Consider the following 23293-nt stretch of genomic DNA (forward strand, 5'->3'; position numbering starts at 1 on the left):
AGTACGCTTAATAACCGGTCACTCTGGAACCAGGAACCACAAATGTGGAGCGGCTGGTCGTTAGAGAGATGAATACCTCTGTAGTCAGCTGTAAGGTAATAAGATGTTGGTTGTTTGTATATGGAGAACCTTGAGTGCCAGAAATCCACAGTATTCAGCGGGAAGTGTGGATAACACAGTAGGCCGCATATCTTGATTGTTGTATTTAGCTTTGGCCGGCCTGCGAAATGTCTCGAGCGCATTCACAATGTGGTTTGTTCATACTGAGTAAAAAACAATCAAATATTTGCACGTCCTAGATTGAGTGAAAGGATGCATGGCATCATCCCGTTTCACGCAGGGATTAGAAGATAGTGCACTTGTAAGGGGTCCCGCGGTTCAGAGTGTCACGTTCATTCCAGAATTTTCAAAGCAAATGAAAATTTGTCAGACGTAGCAGGATTAGACTGTTCGTTAGCAAGACTACTCATAAAAGTAAGCTCCGACCCAAGACCTATCAAATTCTTTGCAACCCATCCTTTTTGCTAGTTTCATTTGACTATCAACCTACAGCATTAAAAATATCGAACCAAATGGTCTACACAAACCGTCCGTTGAATCAGTTTTTGAGGATTATCTCAGAATACGGACAACTATAGGGTAGTCAGGTAGGCCCATTTGGACTTTTTTGGCAGAGATTTTCGAATGAGGTTGACAACTCAACTCTCTGCACTAAGTAAAACAAATCCCTGCGACAAATCGACAAATCCCTGCGTTATAATATCAGATGTCCGACAAAACCTGGAACCCGACTAAATTAGCAGAGTGGAGATCAAACACAAGAGACATTTAGATAAAAAATTATAACGCAAATTGGAATGATGAACAGAAACGTTTTTGTGGGGAACATTTTCCGCCTGGCATCTACCGGAGGCGCTGAACTAAGAACCATCCAAATCAATGCAGGCGGGGTAGGTGATAGTCAGATGGACGCATGTTCAGTGTTTGTCAGTCACTGCTCTGCGCACCCCACATCTCCAAGTAGTTTATCTGCAAGGCTGGATAGAGTTTCGCAAGCAAACTGGACATCTCGAATGGTGGTATGTGGAGAGGAAACAAAACGGAGAAAGTATTGTTCTTCGTCCGGATTGATTAAATCTCTGGCTGACCCCGCGCTCAAGAATAGGGATCTTTCTTGAAGCAACAGTTTGTTTAGTCTTCCCGTCTCCTGTCTACCCGCCTGGAAAGTAGGAAAAACGTTCAAGTTTGAATTCAGCAAACAAACATAGGAAACAAGCTTTCATCTGGGGAGGAAACCTCCATTAAAACTTCCAAATTCGATTATGCCACTAGCAACGCATAAGTAGCTCAGAAGGAAGTGACGTGATATTCTAAGTGCCAGAGATTCTAGTGAAGATGAACACATTTCAACGATATGCGCTCATCTTCTGAAACGTGATCTACAGAGGTTCTATACTGCACCAGCTTGTGTCTGGGATACTTGTCTAGGGAACTGGAGATACGGTGGATGGGCTTTGGTGCTGTTAAGAGTAGTTGCTTAAGAGTAAGAGATACATTGGTTGTTAGTACATAGAAAATAAGGGCAAAGTCGCAAGTGGGGAGGTTCTACTCCAAATCAGCAGTAGGTCCGTGCTTGCTATCTTGTTCCGACCTGATATAACCAGATAGATGGCAAAGTTTGAACCAGTGAGGGTGAAAAATATAGACTTTTCATAGACGAACGAACTCACTTTGAGCCTGAAGCAGACCAGACCAAACCGAACGTCGTTCACAACTTCAAATCGGTCGTCTCTCAATAACTGCATTTCGAATTCGGCAGCCAGGTTGACGTGCTGTATGGATGAATGAGAATTTCTTGAATAAACGGCAGGTAATCAAAGAGATAAGAAGGGAAACTGTTCGGTGATGTTTCCATTGGTACTGCTCTTTTCACTCCACGAAAATCGACCTTAATGCTTACAACTGTTCATACCGAATAGCAGGTATGTGTTTATGGGTGTGTAACTATTTGTCAGGCAAGCTCTCGGTGATTTGATGAGCCGAATCATCAAGCAGGTGTAACCTACTAGAAATGCGCTACTTCAATTCTTTCGCTGAATAAGATAAGAAAAAATATGCAATCATGGTACAATAGTCCATTCCATGAAGAAAAATCTAAGTAGTTGCATGGGCCTTTCTATCTGAGAAGTCGGAACCAGTCAACTTTAGACCACGTGAAGCAAACTGTTTGCCTAAATTCTGGTAACGCTACATCCTACCAGAGCGAGAGTTATTCTCACAGCTGACTAGCCACCTGTCGCCCAGCCACTGGCCATGAAGTCGCGGGTTCACGTCTATCTAGAAATTTTTGAGGTGCGTTTACAACAAGGACGATACAGCTGTAGCATGATTCTCAGCTTCTCCGCATACGGAAGTTGAAATCTGTTCCAAGATCATGATCTTCTCACTACCCTCAAGCCATGAGTCAAAAGTTTAGCTCGACAAAAAAACAAACAACTGTCATTCGTTTTTTCAACCTGAAAAATACATAATAAGAGAGCAGAGAAACAATTTGCTTACGTGGCGGATATATTCGCGGAGCTTTTTCATTCCGTACATGCGGATAACGAACCAGAGTTTCAGGGCGCGGAAACGACGTGAAAGTGAAATGCTCCAGTCCTGATACAAAGAACACAGCGGTTTTGTAAGGATTGATCGCAGTCCAACCAAATAAGTTGGGAACAAAAAATACCTTGGAATAATACGAGGAGTCGAATTTAGTTCACCCGACGGGAAGCTAACACTCGGAAGCGATGTTCCTCTAGATTGTTTGTTGCTGACCATAATACATTAGTGCAAAGTTCCAATTATTTCTCATGAATACAAAAGTGAAGTTGATAAAATCATCGAATTTGGGATCAAAATAAAGCTACGTTCGGAGCAGTCATATTTTGTTTAAGCTACGCAACTTTGTCTTTGCAACAGGTCTCATCCATTGCGGTTGGTTCACACTAACCTATTGGGAAGTCTAACGCGATTGTTAAGGTACGGCCGAATATGAAGCCAATAGGAGCGGTGCTGGATCGGACACTGAGTGAGTTGCGTCGTTTCAGTCAACGTCAAGAAATGATAAGACGGTGTGAAAATAGAATGAATGTGACTTGAATAAGTCTTCAATACAGAGACCTTCAAAAATTGGGTCTCTTGAGCTCACCTGACCTTGCTCACTGGACACCAGTCTTTTCTTAGACATCGCCGAAGGTTTTGTTCACCAACGTTCAAGTTCATCACAGAGACCTTCAAAAATTGGGTCTCTTGAACTCACCTGACCTTGCCCACTGGACACCAACCTTTTCTTAGACATCGCCGAAGGTTTTTTTCACCATCGTTCAAGTTCATTATAGTTAGGCTGATTCCAGAGTTGTGTCAACTAAGACCGATATCTACTAATGCAAGTGAATTATGCTGCCGTGCTTTGAAAGCGTTTCCAGTACTGTGTCTTTTCGTTCAGAACTCGTAAGATGTACGGTAGGGCTGATGTTTTTTCCTATTGCAATAGTTCAACGGTGAAATGGCCAAAACGCTACAAATGGCACCGTTTATTATCACATTCCGCGCAAAACGACTCTGACACGTGGTAAAATAGGTCAAGAAAAGTCACTCACGCGGTAGTCCGGCATTCCGTTGAAATCGTGAAGTAGATAGGTTGGGTCCGCTTTGAAGGCTTCGGTTAGGACACATTGATCGGATGTCCAGAGAATGGTGCAGTCGAAATTCACCAGCAGCAGCTTGTCGGGATTTACACAAACGGAGTCAGCCAGCTGCCGTGATATTAAACAAAAGCAGGTAATGAGTGAAGGAACCCGATAGGTACTTATAATTTGTAGACATCATCGAAGTTTTACACCAATGACAAAGAAGTGGTAAAGAGAATATGTATGTAAGGGCTATAACATGGTTACTTGCTGCTCACCTCTACGCCTCTGGCCAGATCGCGGAACTCCGGACATATAAGACCGTTGCCAGCATATGCAGCATCCAGATGGAACCATGCGTTGAATTCTTGACCTAGATTAGGAAATAAACAGATCGTTTTATGGTAGAAAGAATGCTTACATACTTATTTCGAGGTATCAACTCACAGACGGCTTGCTCTGGTTAGCAAAGCCCGTGTACCTATTTGGAAGACCAACGTCTATAGGGGACCAGAATAGAAATGTTGATGAGAATCAGTGAGGTCGATTCAGTGAAAACCACAATAGTCATACCGAAGTTATGACTTTTGGGTTTGACGACATGATCAGCTGTGTTTGCCACATCGTTGGTTTTGACCATTCTCCCTTTTGCGATTCATGGGAATCGCTTAAGTAACTGAGCTGTGGTTTAACGCAGCTAGTTCAATGAAGTTTTGTTGAACATGAGGTTGGTAATATCAAGCGGAGCTGCAGCTGAAAGCCCTACATAGAGAGGAAATATCTCCCCCGCAGACCAGTCAGGCCATTTTGCTAAACGAGTAGTTATTCTCCAGATAATGCTTTGATGGTGGTTGTGTTGCAAAGACGCTGTAGCTGATTCAGATGATTCCCGGACTAGCTATGTTTGAGGTCGTCTGTGGGACTTCCTGGTTGGAGAAGCAAGGACTGATTTTCAAGCTGCAGTAGAGGGATTGGGAAGTGACTTGAAGAGATTTGACTGAAATCCAGCAACGTACACACAGAGCTGCTACACAGATCACACACAAGATGAAGGAATGTTGTGTAGCTGTAAGCCCAGAGCTAACTGTGTGTAACCAAAAAGGTCTTTGTTATTTTTATCCGGCTACCTTGCTTTGCACCTTAGCTTTTATGAGCAAGCAGGTTTAGTATATGAACTCTTTGGCCTTTGTTGATATTAGTCAGCTGAACATGGAGCTATCGTTCACATGTTCCATTACACAAACCGCAGTGTCAACGATTCGGACTCCATACCGGTAACAAACACGTGCCGAGAGGATGTGCATCGATTTCGATTACTCTTCAAAGACGGCCAGCCAACCGTCTCAATACAAAACGTTTTCACCGAAACTGAATTTTCCAGTGCAGTTGTCATAAATCAATATGTGCACTCAATAGAAATACAATCATTGACAACTACTACGTTACACCACTGACCAACGCAGCACACAGAGGCCGGATAAGATTCGGTGAAGCGGATTCATATGTCTTCTTTTCAGTGTAATTTCCTGCTCAGCACAACCGAACTTATTGTTACTAACGTTCCACGAAACATTTCCAGCTGGTAGGTATTGAAAATTCAAGCTTCAATATCAAGAAATAGAATTCCCTTGCCGGCTGGTATCGGTATTTATCGATTTGCCTATCAACATGTTAATTTAAAGGACCATACTTGGTCCCAGACCCTTGTGCCATGTGACATGGTAGGACAAACTAATTTGTTGAACGCGTATAAATTACACGTAACATCTGGTTTTCCCCATTCTCTCCGCTCTTGCTCGAACCGTAAGATTCAAGAGATTTTTCAATGATTCGAAAATATGGTGTTACTTGTTGGACGGCAGCGAAATGCTGTGAAAGCCAGTCCAAACCATGAAAACAACCAGCACCTTTCAGCTAATACAGCCCCTATCACTTTTGGTGTAATTTTCTAGGAAGATTACAGAAAGGTCGTCCTGGAATTTCACCATGGATCCAAGATTCCGCTCTCTAATGAATCCATCGTACTGAAGAGTCTGTTTCAGCCATATGGAGACCCTTCCATTATGCTTTATGTGCTTCTGGAAGGGCTTATAACTACACCTATGTAAAGGATGTCCAAAAAACAAATTGCTGGGAGAAAAAATATCGGTTGCGTTAACTGGACATTACACCTCCTAATCTGGGAAGTGGTCATATTTTCTGTCTGGTCTAACCACCAACGTCAAATCTCACTCAGATAAAGTTTCCCCATTATGATTTAGGCTCATGTGTATCTCCTTTCTTTTATTATGTGGTGATGATTGGAAAACCGGGACATTCGGACCACCCAGGTTGCATATTTTATCACCGCAAAATGCCATTTTCTTCTATTCTTGATTCGACAAGAAGAACTTTGTCTGATTTGACCATGCTTGACCTACATTCTGACTGGTCAAGAGGACTTTCTCCGGATGCCAATGACCTCGGAGCACTTACTACTCATGACTGACTGGCACATGCGAAAGAGCGGGGTATTTGCTCCTTTGAAGTCCTCTTTGTCCGTAGTGTTGTGCAAAGCTTAAAAAAGTCGTTTGTTTTATCCTGTGTCCAGCGGGACTGGAAGTCTCAACCAAGCAGACTTCTTTGTATTGTATCTTTTACTTGTTCAGCATTTCCTGTGCGCGCATATGATTTCTGTCTGTTCAACGGTGACAATGATGGAGTCACATGATTAAGTCCGTTTGATGTAACCTTCGCTCTGTGCAGCGTACAGTAGAGACAGCCAGTCAAAACCTAAGGCAAATTGACTGTGAACTCCAATGATCACTGACTTATTCTGGTGCATCACGCACGTTGAGTGTAGTTCATGAGGGGTATTGTTTGGAGTGGCTGAGCCTTCACTCAGGACTCAGCACGGCTCATAAAGACCTCGGTAGACCGTAGTTTACATTGCTTTTGAAAATCCGTATGTTCCAAGTTGAACCGGAACGAAGGCTAGCTCTAGTGGCTCATTAGTCCTCAATATCCGGTGTAAACGAGGCACAGAATGGCTGAAACCAGAAACTAGTCAGTTTATTAGAGAAGAAAAACACTCACAGGCAGTATGGCTCTTCTGCCTGAAAAATCGTCACTCTATTAGCTAGTCAGCTTGAGATTACATGATCCCACCGTGACCGAGCGATATATCTCACCGCTCAACTGGCTGTTAAGCTACCAGACAGGAAGTTGTGCGCTCGAACCCCCCAAATGGCTTGTATGGTGTTGAAGCGAGAAATTGGAGTTCACGCAGCATGAACGAAGAAGGGCCTAGGGACGGACACGCATCACTAACTTTCTCCTTACCGGAAATGACCAAGCTATCAAGGAAACTCACACTCAGTCACGTGCAGGCCCCTGAAATTCGCAGCTGCTCTTGACCGTTTGTAAGCTAAGCCATTCCGATGTAAGCTTTATGGCACAGCCTAAATTCGACTGTTGGATAAAACGCATGTTTACATCTTAAAAATATCCTCACTTAGAAAGTGTTTTGCAGTCTGTGCCCTGTCAGGAGTAGATTGCTTGTGCAACTCTAGTCAAGACGGAAACGTACTCATCAAAATTTTCTCCAACCATTGATTCCTTGCTTCCTTGATGTTTTATCGATGGAAGAGTTTATCGAATCGTGTTTTTGAACTTTACTCAGTCTAGGTTATTAACTCAGCGGAAAACCGAAGAATGTGGATAACTGTTGAGGAGGAGCAAAATGAAACATGTGTGAGTAAAGTATAAAAGGTAACAATCTTCAACCAGACTCACCAACGAAATTTTAAGTGGTTTGAAGACGTGATTTGGGTGAACTTCATGGGACGAAAAAAGGCGGAAGGTTCTCTAGAAGACATTGATAAATGTGAAATTCTTCATGTGTCGCAGGTTCCGCAAGCTGTGATATATTGTGCCGCGACAAATCATTTATTTGCCAATTCCGTCCAGGTCGGATGAATAGCTGCTTGCGATTTCTCCCGCCAGTGCGGTGGCAAGTCATTCCAACTGATTACAGCAATTTTTCTCATGTGGTGAGTTGAAGACGATGACATATTGTCCACTGCTGTACAGAATTAACTGATTTTTTGAGTGACGATTGCAATCGTTTGTTGCACTCAGTTCCATGGTTAGAAGTGATTCGATCTTAGTCCCTCCCATCGTAGATGAGTGATGAGACTTAGATTTAGGTTTTGAAAAAACGCATTGTGGAGTCGAATACGGTCTCTTTTTTAAATATTAGATCGAGTGGCTTTGAGATCGCACTGTGCTCAGCAGGGCTGGACGGCCGATTTGCGGCGGCACCGCGAGGGCAGGTTTGGTGGAAATTCGGCTCGCTGACCAGGGCGACACAGAGGAGGTTAATTTTTTCATCTTGGCACGTCAAGTAGTTCATATCTGGTTTGTAATTGTTTTTTAATCCAATACAATGAGTTCAAAATAGTTTCAGAACTTCGTAATGATACGGTAGACGCAACAGACCACTTAAACACATAAAAAATATCTTTAAAGTTCAAAACGGCTAACTAATACGCTTTTTGATGCAAAGTTGAAACTGACGTGACAACTCGGTAGTTAGTTGATTGATTAATTAAGCTGATTATCTATTTCTTTTTGTATCAGACATGTGCCGTTGCATATAAGTCACGGTGCTTCCGTGAGCTTATTACTGAATGATTTCGAATCGCGCTGTGTTCCAGAGATGTGGACGGATGTTGGCACTGTACCCTTTTTGAGGATGCCTATATGACTTAAGCAACGGTAGGATTCCTGGCCTTCTAGTATCTGAACGTTCGCCTAGACTGACCCAAACTTAACCTTTGCAGCGTCCATATGAAACTGACCTTGCCCTGTCAGTATGAGTGTCCCATGATTCTGACCTACAAACGATATGACTCGTCATATCATGACAGACAAGAGGAGCCATTTGTACTAATTTGCAACTGTGATTAGCCACTTCTTGCATCCTGGCGACAGGAACCCGTATTAGATGAATATTCTGGTTGTGCCCCTCACTGTGACAGCAAAGTAGAGGCAACAAAGCTGTCGCAAATAAATGGAGCCTTCGTGAATCACGAGCTCACATACTTTGGGTGGGAAAGGCACATTCCTAAATCACCGGGGTAACACACCCTCCGGCTACCCTCACCTGGTTTAGCCCGTCTGTCGAGACGGTTTACCGGGGTGTGGCCGCTGTTATCTGAAATCAGCTTCTTGGAGCCACAGGTGAGAGCTGAGTGCCAGGTGGGGACAAAGATGGGAGAGCTGTCCCTATGGGGACACGACAAGCCCACCCACCAGAGGTGCTACCCCTCCCTGTACACCCCATACACCCCAACCCTTGCTCGAGGCCTATCGATACCGAAACCATGGTTATTTTTCCGTTATTTAACATGTTATTCGATAACATGTCGGTTGACTTACATACTTGTCCAATGGACTTCACATCGTCAAACTCACAAGTTGACGTGGTTCCCATGGTCGCGACACACTGTAAGGAACAGTTTGTTGGTGAATTATCATTCCGGAAGATTATATAAACTGCTTCTAACAAATTTATGGGGAATACTCTAATACAATTCTATCCAATCCAGAATATTTCCTGTTCTATGTCACATACTCATATGCTTACAAATCTGAATAGGCTTCCGAACAACAGAATATCACAAAAACCGAATAAACAAACTACCTGTGTTCATCCTACCTTACCACTGGACTGTTCATTTGGAAGGTGCAGGACTTAGATCTGGTCAACCGAACTGTGTTCACAAAGTACGCGCACCAGAAGCCTCGCAGTTCACGAGATCCCACAGGATTACTAGAACTTACCACAAGTGGAATAAGTCCTTTGGCTACATCTTCGGCCATTGCTTTCCGCAGCTCGTAGGCGTCAAACTCACGCCGTTTGCCAACAATTTTCGAAGGAATGGTACGTATTCTCAGCATGGCGATTCTGTAGGCTCTTTCCACAGAACTATGAGCCTGATTTGTGAATAAAGCCGAGAAAGGGGAAAATTTTCAGACTTGAAAGGACATTTGCGTGTATACTGACCACCAGCAGAGTAGCTACCGTGTAGAAAGAATCGTTCTGGCCTTCTACAGGGCAGGCAGTCATCAGGAATTCAGACTTGAAAGGATATTTGCATGTATACTGAGCACCAGCAGAATCTTTCTGGCCGTCTAAAGGACAGGCAGCTTGCCAGGCCGATATAAATAACTAGTGAATTTTGTACCTCACAGAAACTGTACTGCAATATTTTTAATGTCCCATGGCTGAGTCTTTTTATTAATATGAATATGTTGTGAACTGCACCGAATTTTTGCAATGTTTGCTGCAAGTTGTACTTGCAGTCCCAATGAGAACATTCTGGTTGCATGCTAAGCTGAATAACTCCCATTCGAGCTTTTAGTTTCACACCCAATTTTTTAGAGCACCTTAGACCGAGAATTCATATGCACATATTTATCTGGGGAGATAAAATATCGTATTCTCGACTGGGCAGTGACCAACTTCAGAAGCTCAAAAAACTTGTGTGACTATTCGGAAGCTAGTCTTGAAAAGCGATCGCCGCCCTATTTTGGCTTCTGTGCTATGAAGATTTCAGTTTTCAAGTATAGTCAACCTATGCTAGAAAGCTGCAGATCATTGTGCATTTGTTTCTTTCGTCTTGTTGGGAACCATCAACCCTGTGCACCTCATCAACTTCCATGGTGATTCGAATCCACGATCCCACAGTTGGTAGCTGAATGCTATGGTTGGCCGGTCAGCAATGTGGTTAATTCGCTCTTACACGGGATGAGCCTTACTCATCCTTCAATCGTCTGAATTATTCTACTTGTTGACCGGTTCCTTGGGTGACTTCTCAGAAGGAAGGTTCATGCGACTTCAGTTGCAACTTGAAACCTCTTTCGAAATTTCAAAATCTCTTCAAACCACCAGACAATGAATACGGCCAAGTTGCACCTCGTCAGATAAGGCCTTCAATGAGGTGGGTGTGACAACATAATTCATAAGCCCGTAGAATTTCCAATCGGCGAGGTGAATTATTATAAAGTCAGCCACTAAAAGAGACTTACTGAGGTTCACAAGGCTGAGACTATACTTCGTTTGGTCTAAGCGTGTTTTGGGACGGATTGGTGAGAACCGTACAGTGAGCTTGCCCACCGGAATGGACTATACAGACGACAGGCCCCAAATAATCCAAAAATTGCAAGTGGTTGTGGGATTTCATAACCTGGAAGACTTATTCTGGCTGGTCCACCCCGAAGGAGGAAGCAGTAGATCAGTTCTAATGTTAGAGCCCATCAGCAGTATGTACCCAGTTTTGAGTTTCGATCTTTTGATTTACAAAGCAAACGCTACATTACTACTATATACTACTACTCCGGAATTTTCACGACTGAACGGGTGAACATGCCTGAGTAGGGTGTATGTGTGTGGTCATATCCGACGTCAACAGCACTTATGCCAGTCGGTGACTCGCCTGTCGTTCCTTCCTAGTCAAGCAGCGCAGTTGGCCCCCAAACCTGTCGGCCTTATTATGGGTACTTATTGAGGGTTTTGTGATTTCTCTGGTTTTGGTGAGAGCTTACGCATAACATCAGGCTGGCTCATCAAGCACACAAGCAATGCATACTTTAGGCAGGCAACGCTGTGTGATCCTATGCAAGTATGCGTGACTGGGAACGACAGCAACAAGAACCTGTCGAAAAGTTGATTTTGTTGTAATGAGTATGTCCCAGACTACCTCAAATCCACGTGTCACCAGTGTGGTTGTGGAAATAATATAAATTCTGACAAACCGTAATTCTACATACGATGAAAACAGGATAAGTGAACTTCCAATTGTGTTCTTATGTCCAGAAATGACGTAACATGTCTCTACCACTGACAGGATGAAAAAATTTTGGGATGGATTTACCTGATCGGCTGAATAGCCAACCAATCGATCGACTAATGCACCAGGTCCTCTTCCATCGATGCGATCTTCATCAGTGATGTCGAATCTGTTTAGCAGTTGCGTCAGAGCACGTTCCCTCAGTCCCATCACCAGAGTAGCGAGTGCAAGACTGGCACTTGACTGTTTTGAAGTAAGAAAAATCATGATTCGTTACATAGTACTGGGGACAATGAACTGTGTAAATTTTGTTCATGGTATCGAACTGAAGAATTCATCCTTTGCTGCGATTACGCCCTGAATCAAGACAATTCCTGTCGAATAGATTGTGGGTGATCAAGTGGAAACTTGGGCAACTCAGCAATCATCTCCTTTCATTGGACCGGTTTTACAACAGTGGTCATCTTTCAATCATCTTCGTGCTCAATATGAGCTGCTGTTCACTATCCTACGAGATGAAGTACGTTTTATTTTAACGTTTGTGAAATGCCTTCGCAAATCACCTTAGGATGAATAAGTTGTCGAAAAGTAGGGGGAATCTACACTACTACTCATAAGTTTGCTAACATCCCCCTCGGCAAACAACAACTCGCCTCGCCGTTCTTGAGGCTCATTGAGTAGGCGCAGCCTTCAAGTTTTTGGCAACGTTTTTGTTTATGTGATCTCGCGAATTGCCTAGAATTCGGGTTCAAGTAGGACATAGAGCTGATGAAACCTCTGGGACTGCGCCTACCTGATGAGCCGCGAGATTGGCAAAACCGGTCATTGGCTGTAAGGAGTCTTCAGCAATCCTGTGAGTAGTTTAATTCGAGGAAATGTGCTGTTATATCTCGAATACCATGCTCACTAAGTCATGAGGCGTCCTCTGTGCAGCACGTTCAGTTGAAGGACACCGTGGACGGTGGAAAACCAGTTCTTTCTGAGAATTTCTGCAGCTACAACCTTGAAGTTAACCGGAAGTTTTCTGGTAGTCAGTGAACTACTATCAGTTGCGTGATGGCTGACAAAATGAGAATAACTATGAGTCAAGGAAGAAACGTCAGCTGCCCCGATCTCATCCCTGCTAAGGCAGACAACCACAGGTAAAGTGGAACTAATTTCGCTTAATATTTAAGCCGAGTCATGATACCAGAAGAAATTCATGATGAACTAGACTATCCTTCTCAATGGCCATTTACGGGGGTAGTCGGGAATTGCATGTAAGGAAGAACAATACGCAATGGCAACTAACCTCAATCGTTCCGCCTCCACGAATTCCATTAGCGTTTCCTGTGGATGAGAACATGAACTTGCTCGGCAAGCCCATCGCGTGTGCTAACCAGTCCAGAGTGATCACTTCAAGCTCAGTACTCGCAGGGCAAGCGAACTGAATAGATATAAGTGGAACGGTTTGGAAATAACAATTGTGGAACGATAGTACATCACATACTGTCTTTTCGTAATGCATACCCGAAAAAATTGAAAATGTCTCATATGGACCATCTTGTGTCACACAGAAGAACCTCAACCCCTTACACATCGTACAGAAACCTAGAATCACGGAGACAAGAAGTTACTTTACTAGTAACCTAATTTTTTTTTATAAAAAAATGGCGGCCTTTTTTACTAGGGAAAGGATTATGTGTGAACAGGTTATACTTCCTTGGGGTAGAAATGTTTCAGGATGCAGGGTGATTTGAGTATGGTCTATAGGTTTACTACCATCTATTGTTGATGAAACGATTAAGAAGCTCACTCAAGTTCAAGGCAGAGAGGGTTTTCACAATCGTGGCCAGTGGTCCTCCGATAGTGTTCGAAGGAAAAAAGTCTAAATTTTGTATACAGATTTTATTGGTTTGCGCTATTTGTTTACTTGTTCACCTTCACTTTCTCGACTATGCAGTTAAACGTCCTGTCTTGTACGAAGCCTTAAACCTATAAATTTAGATTGGACTATGTTTGCGACTGATGAAAAAGCAAGTAAACCGGTGTAGTTTCATGACCCTGTTCGACTTCTTCAGGAAATCGCAAATAGAATTGTGGTCACTTTATAACTGATCTGGGTTTCTAAAATTTATAACGATTACAGGACTTGGTTTAGTTTTTTTCAACGCATTTTCAGTAACAACTAAGTTATAAAGCCAACGAAAAACCATTATGATTCTTCAGTCACATTCGGTCAAACTCCGAAAATCGAATCATCAAATTTGTGGAATAAATTGTTTGTTTTAGTTGCTTTTATCCGATTGTCGCGAACGTTACCCAACCGTCCGATCGACGGTAAGTACCACTTACTCAGGAATCACGTGGTCATAGAATACGCTTTTATGGCTGGTCAATTTGGTCGACTGAGTTTAAGTTATGCTGTTGGCTTTTTCGGACAAATTGAATGGTCATTTTTTTTTACCTTAACTCGTCATAAAATTCCTCCACATAATAATTTGAACACCGTAACTTTCAGTGTTCACTCGGGTCACCTCTAAACAAAGTCCCCACGTGTTTGGTATAGGTCAGATCCTACGAATTCCCATTTCGATAAGCGGAGAAGATAATACCCAACTCGCCACAAGCAACCATGATAGCGTTGGATTATGGATTTGACGAGTAATTCCGAATCGGCCTGTCCGTTTTCTGGGGATCCACCAATAAATCCATCTGAGATGTCTTATCGTCACAGTGAAACTTTCGGAATATTTGTCTTCAGTAGTCATTTGTATGTTATTATTATCGAGGTTCCCATCGCCGATCAATCCAGAGTGCCCTAACTCCGAAACATCGTGTAAACATTTCCGGTAGTTCAACTTCGCATGCACTGTCCTACATTCATCACCCATGGTCCTCTTTTATTGTGATGTTTATTCAGTTGGCCATAGGTTATTTGCCGATCATTGTGTTTACTTAGATAACTGACGGTGTAATCCACGAGCGCTCAAACATCGCGTTAGCCATCATTACATAAAATTCCTAGCTTATATACAGTGCAGACACGACCTTACCGTATTCAAAGCCGTTACTGATGCCAACAACGAAGAGTTAACTCTTTAGTAAATCGCCGGTATTTTCCTTACAACACTTCTGCCTGTGCGTGAAACAGCTCAATGAGGAGGTCTTCACTCTATACCCTGACTGCTGAAATGATTGATCTTTCAGGACGTACACATCTGCTATCGTTCATTTAGGGACCGTTAAGAAATAGCGATTTAGTTAGACGTGACACAGTACCCACGCTTCTACTGGAAACCCTTTGTTGAAGAATCTTTAGCAGCGTTACGTTTAGGCAATGCAAGACGATATCTCGATACCCAACCAGCTGAAACATAGGATGATCTTGTGCAACACGTTTAGTTGGAGAAGAACACCACAAATGAGTTGTAACCTGGATTTGGTTGGATCGCCGGTTAAAACCAAATTAGTTTAGAATGAGAGCTTTTGACACTATTGTGTTTTTTACCGTCCCATCCTATACCCCTGTGGCAAGACGTCGGAAGCAGTGGTGAAATTATACACATTTTGCCAAAAAGATCACGCACACTACTAGATAGACTGTCTTACTTATCGAAGTGCATTTTGCAAACGCCAGTAATATCCGCTGAAGTATTTTGACATATACATGCACGAAAGATATATTCTATTTTAGAGAAGAATGTTGGTAGCTCAGGTAGCATAGATGGTTGCCGGTTTGTTCACTGAGCTAGGCGAATTGATTGCAAACATTTCATCACCAATCGAGGTTACATCCTCGGTGCGTTTTTAGGGAGCGCAGTGGATGGGTTGGCACAACCACCGACCCGTTGATTTGTTCCACTACGCCCTCTAACAACGCACTGATGATGTCACTTCGATTGGTGATGAAACGTTTGCAATCAAATTGTCTACCTTGGCGAACAAACCAATGAGCCTATTATATAATCTTCTGTACAAATAAAAATAACATCTATCAAAAGCGAAGACTTCTGTTACGCTATCGGCTTGTGTCGAGATCCATCCGGATAATCTTATTTTAAAAAAGGATCTCTCGCACTCGAAGCAAACATGGAGTCGTCGAAATGAATTCACAGCCCAACTCACAGATGCACACCTACAAAAAACCATAGTTCCAAGACGTTTCCTAAGACTAGCAGCTTGTTACTTGTCAAAGATAGATCTCAGAGGAATCTGTGGGGAAAACGATCCTTTTGTGCGGCACGGAACTGTCTTTAGGAGTTTCTGACGATATATTCAAAACGAAACTGGCGCTCTGTTCAGCGTGCGCCCAACTTTGTTCAAACCTAAGTAGATTCTTCAACTTTAGCTTCGTGTTACTGATCCGTGTCTGATCGAATGTGCTGTTTTGACACCCTCATGCGATGAGTCGTGCCCGGGGAAAAGTGATCAGTAACTCACACAATAAGCGCGGCTGTCTAGGTGACAAAACATTAGTATGCTATGCTGGTATACTGACAGTATACTGGACAGAGAATCCGAGCTACACGCTAATTCCAGTTAGGATAACCTACTTATCGTCGGGTGGCGCATGTAACAGATGTCCACAATATAATTCGAAACATTACTAGTTGAATTCTCAAGAATAGTTAACAACTTAAATGGAATGTTACTGACAAACGTGACTATCCTCACATACTTACCCAAGATAAACCGATGGGTGAGATTGCCAGACTCAAAAAGTCACCGAGGAGCGATGGATAACTGCTGCTTGTGGGGTAGTAGGCCAAGAATTTCGGGTGTTGCCAATGTGTCATCTGATCGCAAACAGGTGAGAAAATGCAGCTGACTGCTTAGATGGGGCCAGATAAGAATACGCTAGTTCGATAACACAAGGCAGTTAGGTAAGTAGGTAGCTAGGTAGAGAGAGAATAGATACCTTTGTTTGGAGAGAACGACAATCTACTTATAACAGAGATCGCTGTATGTGTCCTTATGGTGCGAACCCCTGAATAAAGATCAAGCCGTGGAACTTGTGCGCAGACTTTTTCTTATGGCTTGTTGGTTCTGCAACAGATAATTCTGTCAAATCTGAGTGAGCCTAAACCTGTAAGTGGGCTGGGATCGAATAATCACTGGACTGCTCTACATCAAATGTATCCCCTTCTTTTGAGGTGGCGTATCAAAATAAGTCATTATCGAGAATATCACCTTTCGTTAGTATCAGGAAGGTCAGCTTCTTGAAGGCAACCACTGAATGCCCGAAATCTACCGAACTCAGCTCCTGAGTGAGCCTAAACCTGTAAGTGGGCTGGGATCGAATAATCACTGGACTGCTCTACATCAAATGTATCCCCTTCTTTTGAGGTGGCGTATCAAATTAAGTCATTATCGAGAATATCACCTTTCGTTAGTATCAGGAAGGTCAGCTTCTTGAAGGCAACCACTGAATGCCCGAAATCTACCGAGACTCAGCTCCGATAGGTGTTGACCAGACAGACAACGCCCCCTCAATATGCAGCGCGTCACAGCCTTGTATCAAGCCCAGACAGCGCGAGTCAGCGTTGATCAAGGTCAGACGACGCCCCGCGATATGCAGCACGTCGCAGCCAGGCCGTGTGCGTTAGCATTGGACCAAGTTCAGACAGTGTCCTTCCAATAAAATGCTTGAGGCCGTTGTACTTTTCGCACTCGCACGCACTCGCGCTCTCGCAACCGCTTTGTCGGAATATAGCTATTGTGTTCCCTTCAGTGAGCCCTTTTCTCTCCGACACTAGGCACTAGAGCGGGTCAGCAGACATAACAGTTAGCCATGCGAAGATCTTGTTAAGGTTGAGAGTCAACTAGATACAGCGCATCCTCCTCATTGACAAAGGAGTCATTCTTACTGAAATTTCTAATCTCTGGGTGCATGGAAACGATTTGGATAAACAGTTAGGCGGCCTGCCAGATGATGTTTCCTGATCGCCTGTTGAAATATGTTGGATCACAAAATCTAGGTATTTGCCACCAGCCAAATTTATCCTCCAATCTTTCTATAACTGCGGTGGGTTGTATAAAAACGGGCTTCTTTCTCCTTATGTATTTTCTGTTCAGCTGAGTTGCTTTAAGCCCATAAGCGGAATCGAAAATCGGTGGTGCTCAGTTCGGTAATTCCGCGTACAACGGGTACGTTGGTTCTGGTCGCTGAGGTTTCCTCCACCGAAAAATGGGGAAAAATTAAGGTTCACGAAAGTGATGTCCTAATCGGTTAATTGCTTTTATGTTGTTCTGGTTGGCTGAGTAAGTTGAGAATGAAAGAGATGTGCCTTGGATGTTATAAGTTTGCTACAGGAGAGTCCTGACTTTGTGAGAGGACCATGTTTTTCAGTCGTTGGCTATTGATGTGTAACATTGAAATCCCAAAGCAGGGTTGGTAGTTTCCAACCGGACTGGGTTTACTTTCTAGGACTTGCAAACTTCGCCTCTGGGTTAGTCTTTTAGCGGTTTCTGTCCAGTACCTGAGCAAGAGGTGCTGTGAGAGCCGATCTGTCGTTGTCATGTGAAGCACATGGCCAAATGAGCACGACCTATGGGGTTTAGTTGACTTGGTATTTGAGGAAGAGTTCCTTCCATCTGATCGTCGCGTCAATTTGCGGAGTGGATAACAAAAACTGCTTAACTGTTATTTTAAGTAACTGCTTCTGTAAATTAAGCCGAAAGGCAAAATACCACGGGCAAGGAGTTTTTTCTTATGGGGACCGCAGACTAATTTGTGGGTGATGGAGACCGATGTGTAGAATCTCCGGGTTAATGGCCTTGGTTCAGAACATCCTCCACTGCTGAGGATTTGTGGAGGCATAATTTGCATGTTGACTTCTATAGGCTTGTTAGGCCACTCCCATTCAATGCCCTGTCTATATGAAGCTGCTTTTAACCGAGGCAAGGAAGTACTTGAGGAGGCCGAGTGCACCTACGCCTTAAAGCATCATCAAAAATCTACTCTAATAAAAATGGCTCACGACTTACTTAAGTCTATACTAGGACGTTTCATAAAGAGAACACTGTGGCACCCTAGTCCGGGTATTTAGGAGATATGATTCAGTCTGAAAAATAATTAGGCACTACATGGGACGATCACAAAAGCAAAGATTCCACACTTAAATAAACGCATAAAAATCTGACGCCATGTTTTACTTAGCCGAAGGCCATAGTATATGAACATGGCTTGGAATGAACACTCTAGATAGGGACAGCTATGCGCTGTTTGTAAGCATGGATGTCTAGGATAGTGGAAGAATTAATAGGAACTTTGTCAGAAAGGTTGAAGCGATGTCCCGTTAATTCAAACTTGATCGGTATAGGTTAAGTAAACAGATGCGCCAGTTTGTACTGGGCTTCAATTTTGTGCATAAACACGTGAACCAAGGTTGTTTTTTTAACTTATACATGGGGTATGTTACAAGACTCTGAGTGCCACCAGCTTATTATTCACGAGATGCATTTTGCAAATTAAGTCTTGCTGGAATGTGGCAAAGTTCGTCTTGCTATTTGGTGAGTAAATTGTCAAAAAACTGGGCAAGGTGAGATACTAGATGAATACGTATGAATTTGCCTTACCCCTGGCATAACTTTATACCGTACATCCCTCATCACTTCGTGGAACGAGTCCCCATCTTCTGGTGCTTCGGATGTCAATAAAGGTCTCAGGTAGCCAGGTTGTATCTTTTCAAAGTCTGGCATAACAGGGAAATCATGCTGACATATTTGATTTCGATAGGTTGCGATGTAGTTGGACAGATAATTGCAGGCATCGATGAACTGTTTGGCATCCATAGTTTTTGGAAAGTTATGAAGTGCACCACAATGGCTGGACGGTTTCTGCTGAAATAGAGAAGATACAGAGATTAATAAGATACAATTTCTCTACAGTATTTGGGGGAAATATTCACCAGGTAGAAATGTAATAAACGCCTTTAGTTTTCTGTGATTGATCGGCTAGTTGACATTGACCAATTTACGCGAGAACTCGAACACGGAATACACAGAAATACTGGATGGAAGTTGGAGGCCAAATGTGTCGGAAAACGTCAAATCCTTGACAGAAGAATTACAAGCTGCCAAAAGGTGTAGGTTTGTATGGGCTTCTTGCCGAAATACAGGTAAGGATTACATGACTGGTTTCAAATGACCTCATCTTTCAGTGGTCATCGGTGTCCCACGTGTTCTGCTTACTTGGTAGAATCCCAGTAGATGATGAGGAAACTTGGTCCTCATCCTTTAGTTTCGCTTGTTCCACTCATGTGAGAAGCAGATGTGTGACGCCCAGATTGAGTACCTGTGATCATTCCTGATTCGAGACACCGTATGCCAGTTCACTGGAAGGTCAGTCAATCAGTCAACCAAACAGTCACTAATCCAGGTAGTCCTTTTGAATCACTACAATCTTATGCGCTTGTCCCGCCGACGGGTTCTTTACTACGGGTACCGTAACGTCAAAAATATAGACGAAATATGTACGTCCAAGGACCAATTATTTCATAAGTCTGTAAACGTGTTCCACCATATATCGAGAAGCGCTTAAAATGAAGGCTGACGTATTATTAAATGAGATCCATACACTAATCTGCATTATCTTTCATCCTAACCTCCAGAAGTACACGAGGATGTCACTCGTGTTTGATTTTCAAGTTCTGTTCGACACTTTGGCGCCGCAACTCCAAAAGGATAGCCCTTGACGAATGGCGCTCCATGTTTAGACGGAGTTATTGAAGCCTGTGTTTGCACAAGAAGCATATATAGTCCGCAACGCTTGTTTGAGTAATTGCCAGGAGACCGTTGTACTCGTAGTATGTATCTACTAAAGGTTAACCTTCACTCAGCCAGCCATCAACATGCTCATGCAGCCTTAGCGTAACTCTTAGTGTAATTTGACACAGGCTCACAGTGTGAACTGCATTCATTCAACAATTACAAGTCCAATTCAAAGATCTTGCACTTCACGTTTTGCCTGTTCACAAGCCCAGGAATGAGAATCTGACAATATGGTGAATCTGTTTAGAACTGATGGTTAGGCTGTTCAACAGAGAAGTGTGCTTTCTGACGAAGGATTGTAAAGAATCAACTGATCAAGATGTGGTAGTGACGTAGGGTTCATTCTGCTGTGACCCTAAAGTCTCCATTCAATTCTTTTTACCATCTACCTAACATAAATGAGTTACTTGATAGATACCTATTATATGTCGACGTTTTTTGGTTTGAACGGTATAGACAGTTGCTAGATCGTTGCAGCTGGATAATTTGTTAGCCTTAAAAAAGCAGCGTCTAAAATCGACAGTTGATGAAGCTTGTCTACTATCTCTCAACTGCTTACAATATTCGTGGTGTTGTCGACCAACGCGAGACCAGCTAGACCACCTTTGTTGATATGAGTTACAGCAGATTCTTTTTTGATGTGCCAACTGCCTTTGACTACTCGGCATGCCAGATACAAAGCTACACCACTGTAAAGTCTGATATCAGTGCAAGCGTGTGAAGTAGAGGTGACCGAATCGTCGGGCGTTCTCAATAATCTGTGATAATACACCTACTGGGGACAAAACACGTCGCTCTTAAATTTCAGTAGCTTATGCAGTGCTAGGATATTCTAGTTTCTGTTTTCGGAATGAAGAAAGTTCTAGTCTACAAAAGCGATCGAGTTTTACCGCCAAACGCCCCAACATTTCAGAAATGAAAATTCCTGGAAGTTCCACGACGGGGACCCTATAGTTAAAGATCGCTAATTTATCGAGCAAGATTAATTCATCCCCTAGGCAGACGATTTATTTACTTCCGGATGAAGGTCCCTGGGATTGGTGATCAAGCAAACTTTGAGAAAGGAGTAATGCTGGACGTTTTCATGCCATTCTACTTACCAATGGGGGCAGTAGGTATAGATTTCTTAACGCTCAATAGGTTGGAAATAAAGCCAAGTTTTAGGTTAAAGTGTGATATCAGTTCTAACAACCAAGAATGCATGCCTATTTTATAGCACAGTTGACACTGAAGAAGCCAGTTTGACGGTTCTACCGTTACGAACAGCTTCGTGTCACAACAGTTAGGAAGCTAAGTAATATTATAGAACAACGGATTAATGTATGCCGCAGCAGTCACCCCTGTATTTGTGATACCCATAAGTTTCCCTAAAGAGTGTACTGTACAGCAATACAATTTACAACTACGTGCTCACACATAAAGCACTCCGCCGCTACAGGATTCACATTCGTAGCATGTAAACATGGTCATAAAGAAAACAACCACTCACCTATTCAAGACGTTCTATTTAGTCGTGCGCCCGATTCATTGTGGTTTTATACTCAGGATGTTGTTTACATTGCTATGACCCGCTTTCGAATCCGGTTAATCCAAGCGAAACCGCAGAAACCGCAGTTGTTATGCCTCACATACACTGGCGGGTGACCTGCACTCTCACTGATTCGTGACAGATAGAATTAAGTTGAGCTTATTAACCAAACTGAGACGTACAGACAAACACGTTGCCTCGAACACGACCTGTCCGAAATTACCGTATTGTGATATCGCTTCGCCGGTTGCCAAGTACACATCATGCGTACCAATGAAAGTAGGGTGTGATTGAAGTGACCTCGAGATAGTTTTTGCCACACAAATGCTTCGCAAAACAAAACGGAGCTTCGATGCATAGGCACAAATAAATTTCGGGCTAATTGCCGATTGACGTCTTTGCTTGTTTGGATTAACGACCGATTCCATCTTCAAGGATTCGCTGGAAAGTCGTGCCTAATGTTTATTCGATTCGCATGTTTTCATTTTCAGAAGCGTCGTGACCTTAGATTTGATTAGCGGAAATGGAGAACACGATGTTGGAACAGAATAGAACCGAAACAGAACTGAACATCTTATAGACGTCATACACTACTCATAAGGTTGATGTAAAATGTTTGACAGCCCACGTCCGGTTTCGCCCTTCTTGCGGCGCATCAGATAGGTGTAGGCGTCGAGTTTCCGTCAACTATATGTTTTACTTGAACCCAAATTGCAACAGACTAACATCATAAGCGGCAGATTCAGCTGAGTTCTATGTGAGTCCCCGGTAAAAAACCAGAATGGTATGTAGGTAACTGAACATCATTCTGGAGTGCCGAGAATACCAAAGATACGATCGTCATTTGCGATGGCTGATTTTTCGGTCGCACCGGATGGCCCCAATCTCTGTAGAAACGGTCGTTTGAACACGACTTTTTTCAGTTAGATAATATTCGATGAACAATTCTGTTGCTTAACCTTAACAAGTCGAAGACCCACAAATATCAATCTGATCCTCAGCGTGTCAAAAAAGTAAGATATCAATTGGGACACCACACCTTACCAAGTAAGCATCGGTTCCCAGCTTATCAACCGAGTCATCTGTAAGTGCAGGGCAAACTGGGGCCATTGAGTGTGAAACTAAACCTGCTTCGATGGGACATCCTCAAGTCCACATATTCTTACACCGTTTCTAATATTTGATATTCTGTCGTACTGTCTATTAGTTTTTGACCGCTCACTTATGAAACGCTTTAAATGAGTAGTCTGGAACTGCAAAAGTCAGTCAACGAAGCGAAACGCTGGCTTACAAGTCGCTCTTGCACTGTCCAGAACATAGTCATTTCTCTTATTCCATTGGGTGAAGCCACTTCAGTCGACTTCACTGCCTTCCTTGATAATTTTCCGTGCATTACTGACACTGAGCTGACACTTTCCAACAATATCCAGTCTGATAAATCCATCTGAATTCCCTAGTTGATTTGACGTCCGACTTGATTTCACTTCAATCGACAGACCTGA

The 23293-nt window shown here is 43.0% G+C and overlaps 1 protein-coding gene across 1 annotated transcript; it reads right to left on the minus strand.

The window, feature by feature from the left end:
• Positions 1-825: 825 nt before the first annotated feature.
• Positions 826-21824, minus strand: T265_03298 (hypothetical protein; the record flags this gene model as incomplete). Its single annotated transcript, XM_009167744.1, has 12 exons — positions 826-1219; positions 1731-1832; positions 2560-2658; positions 3645-3800; positions 3953-4047; positions 9096-9162; positions 9432-9653; positions 11594-11752; positions 12801-12935; positions 16174-16287; positions 19070-19333; positions 21753-21824. The coding sequence occupies 11 exons, from the start codon at positions 19283-19285 to the stop codon at positions 992-994; spliced, it is 1593 nt and encodes a 530-aa protein (XP_009166008.1).
• Positions 21825-23293: the final 1469 nt, after the last annotated feature.

Source organism: Opisthorchis viverrini (assembly GCF_000715545.1).
Source record: "Opisthorchis viverrini unplaced genomic scaffold opera_v5_47, whole genome shotgun sequence".
NCBI classification, from domain to species: domain Eukaryota; kingdom Metazoa; phylum Platyhelminthes; class Trematoda; order Opisthorchiida; family Opisthorchiidae; genus Opisthorchis; species Opisthorchis viverrini.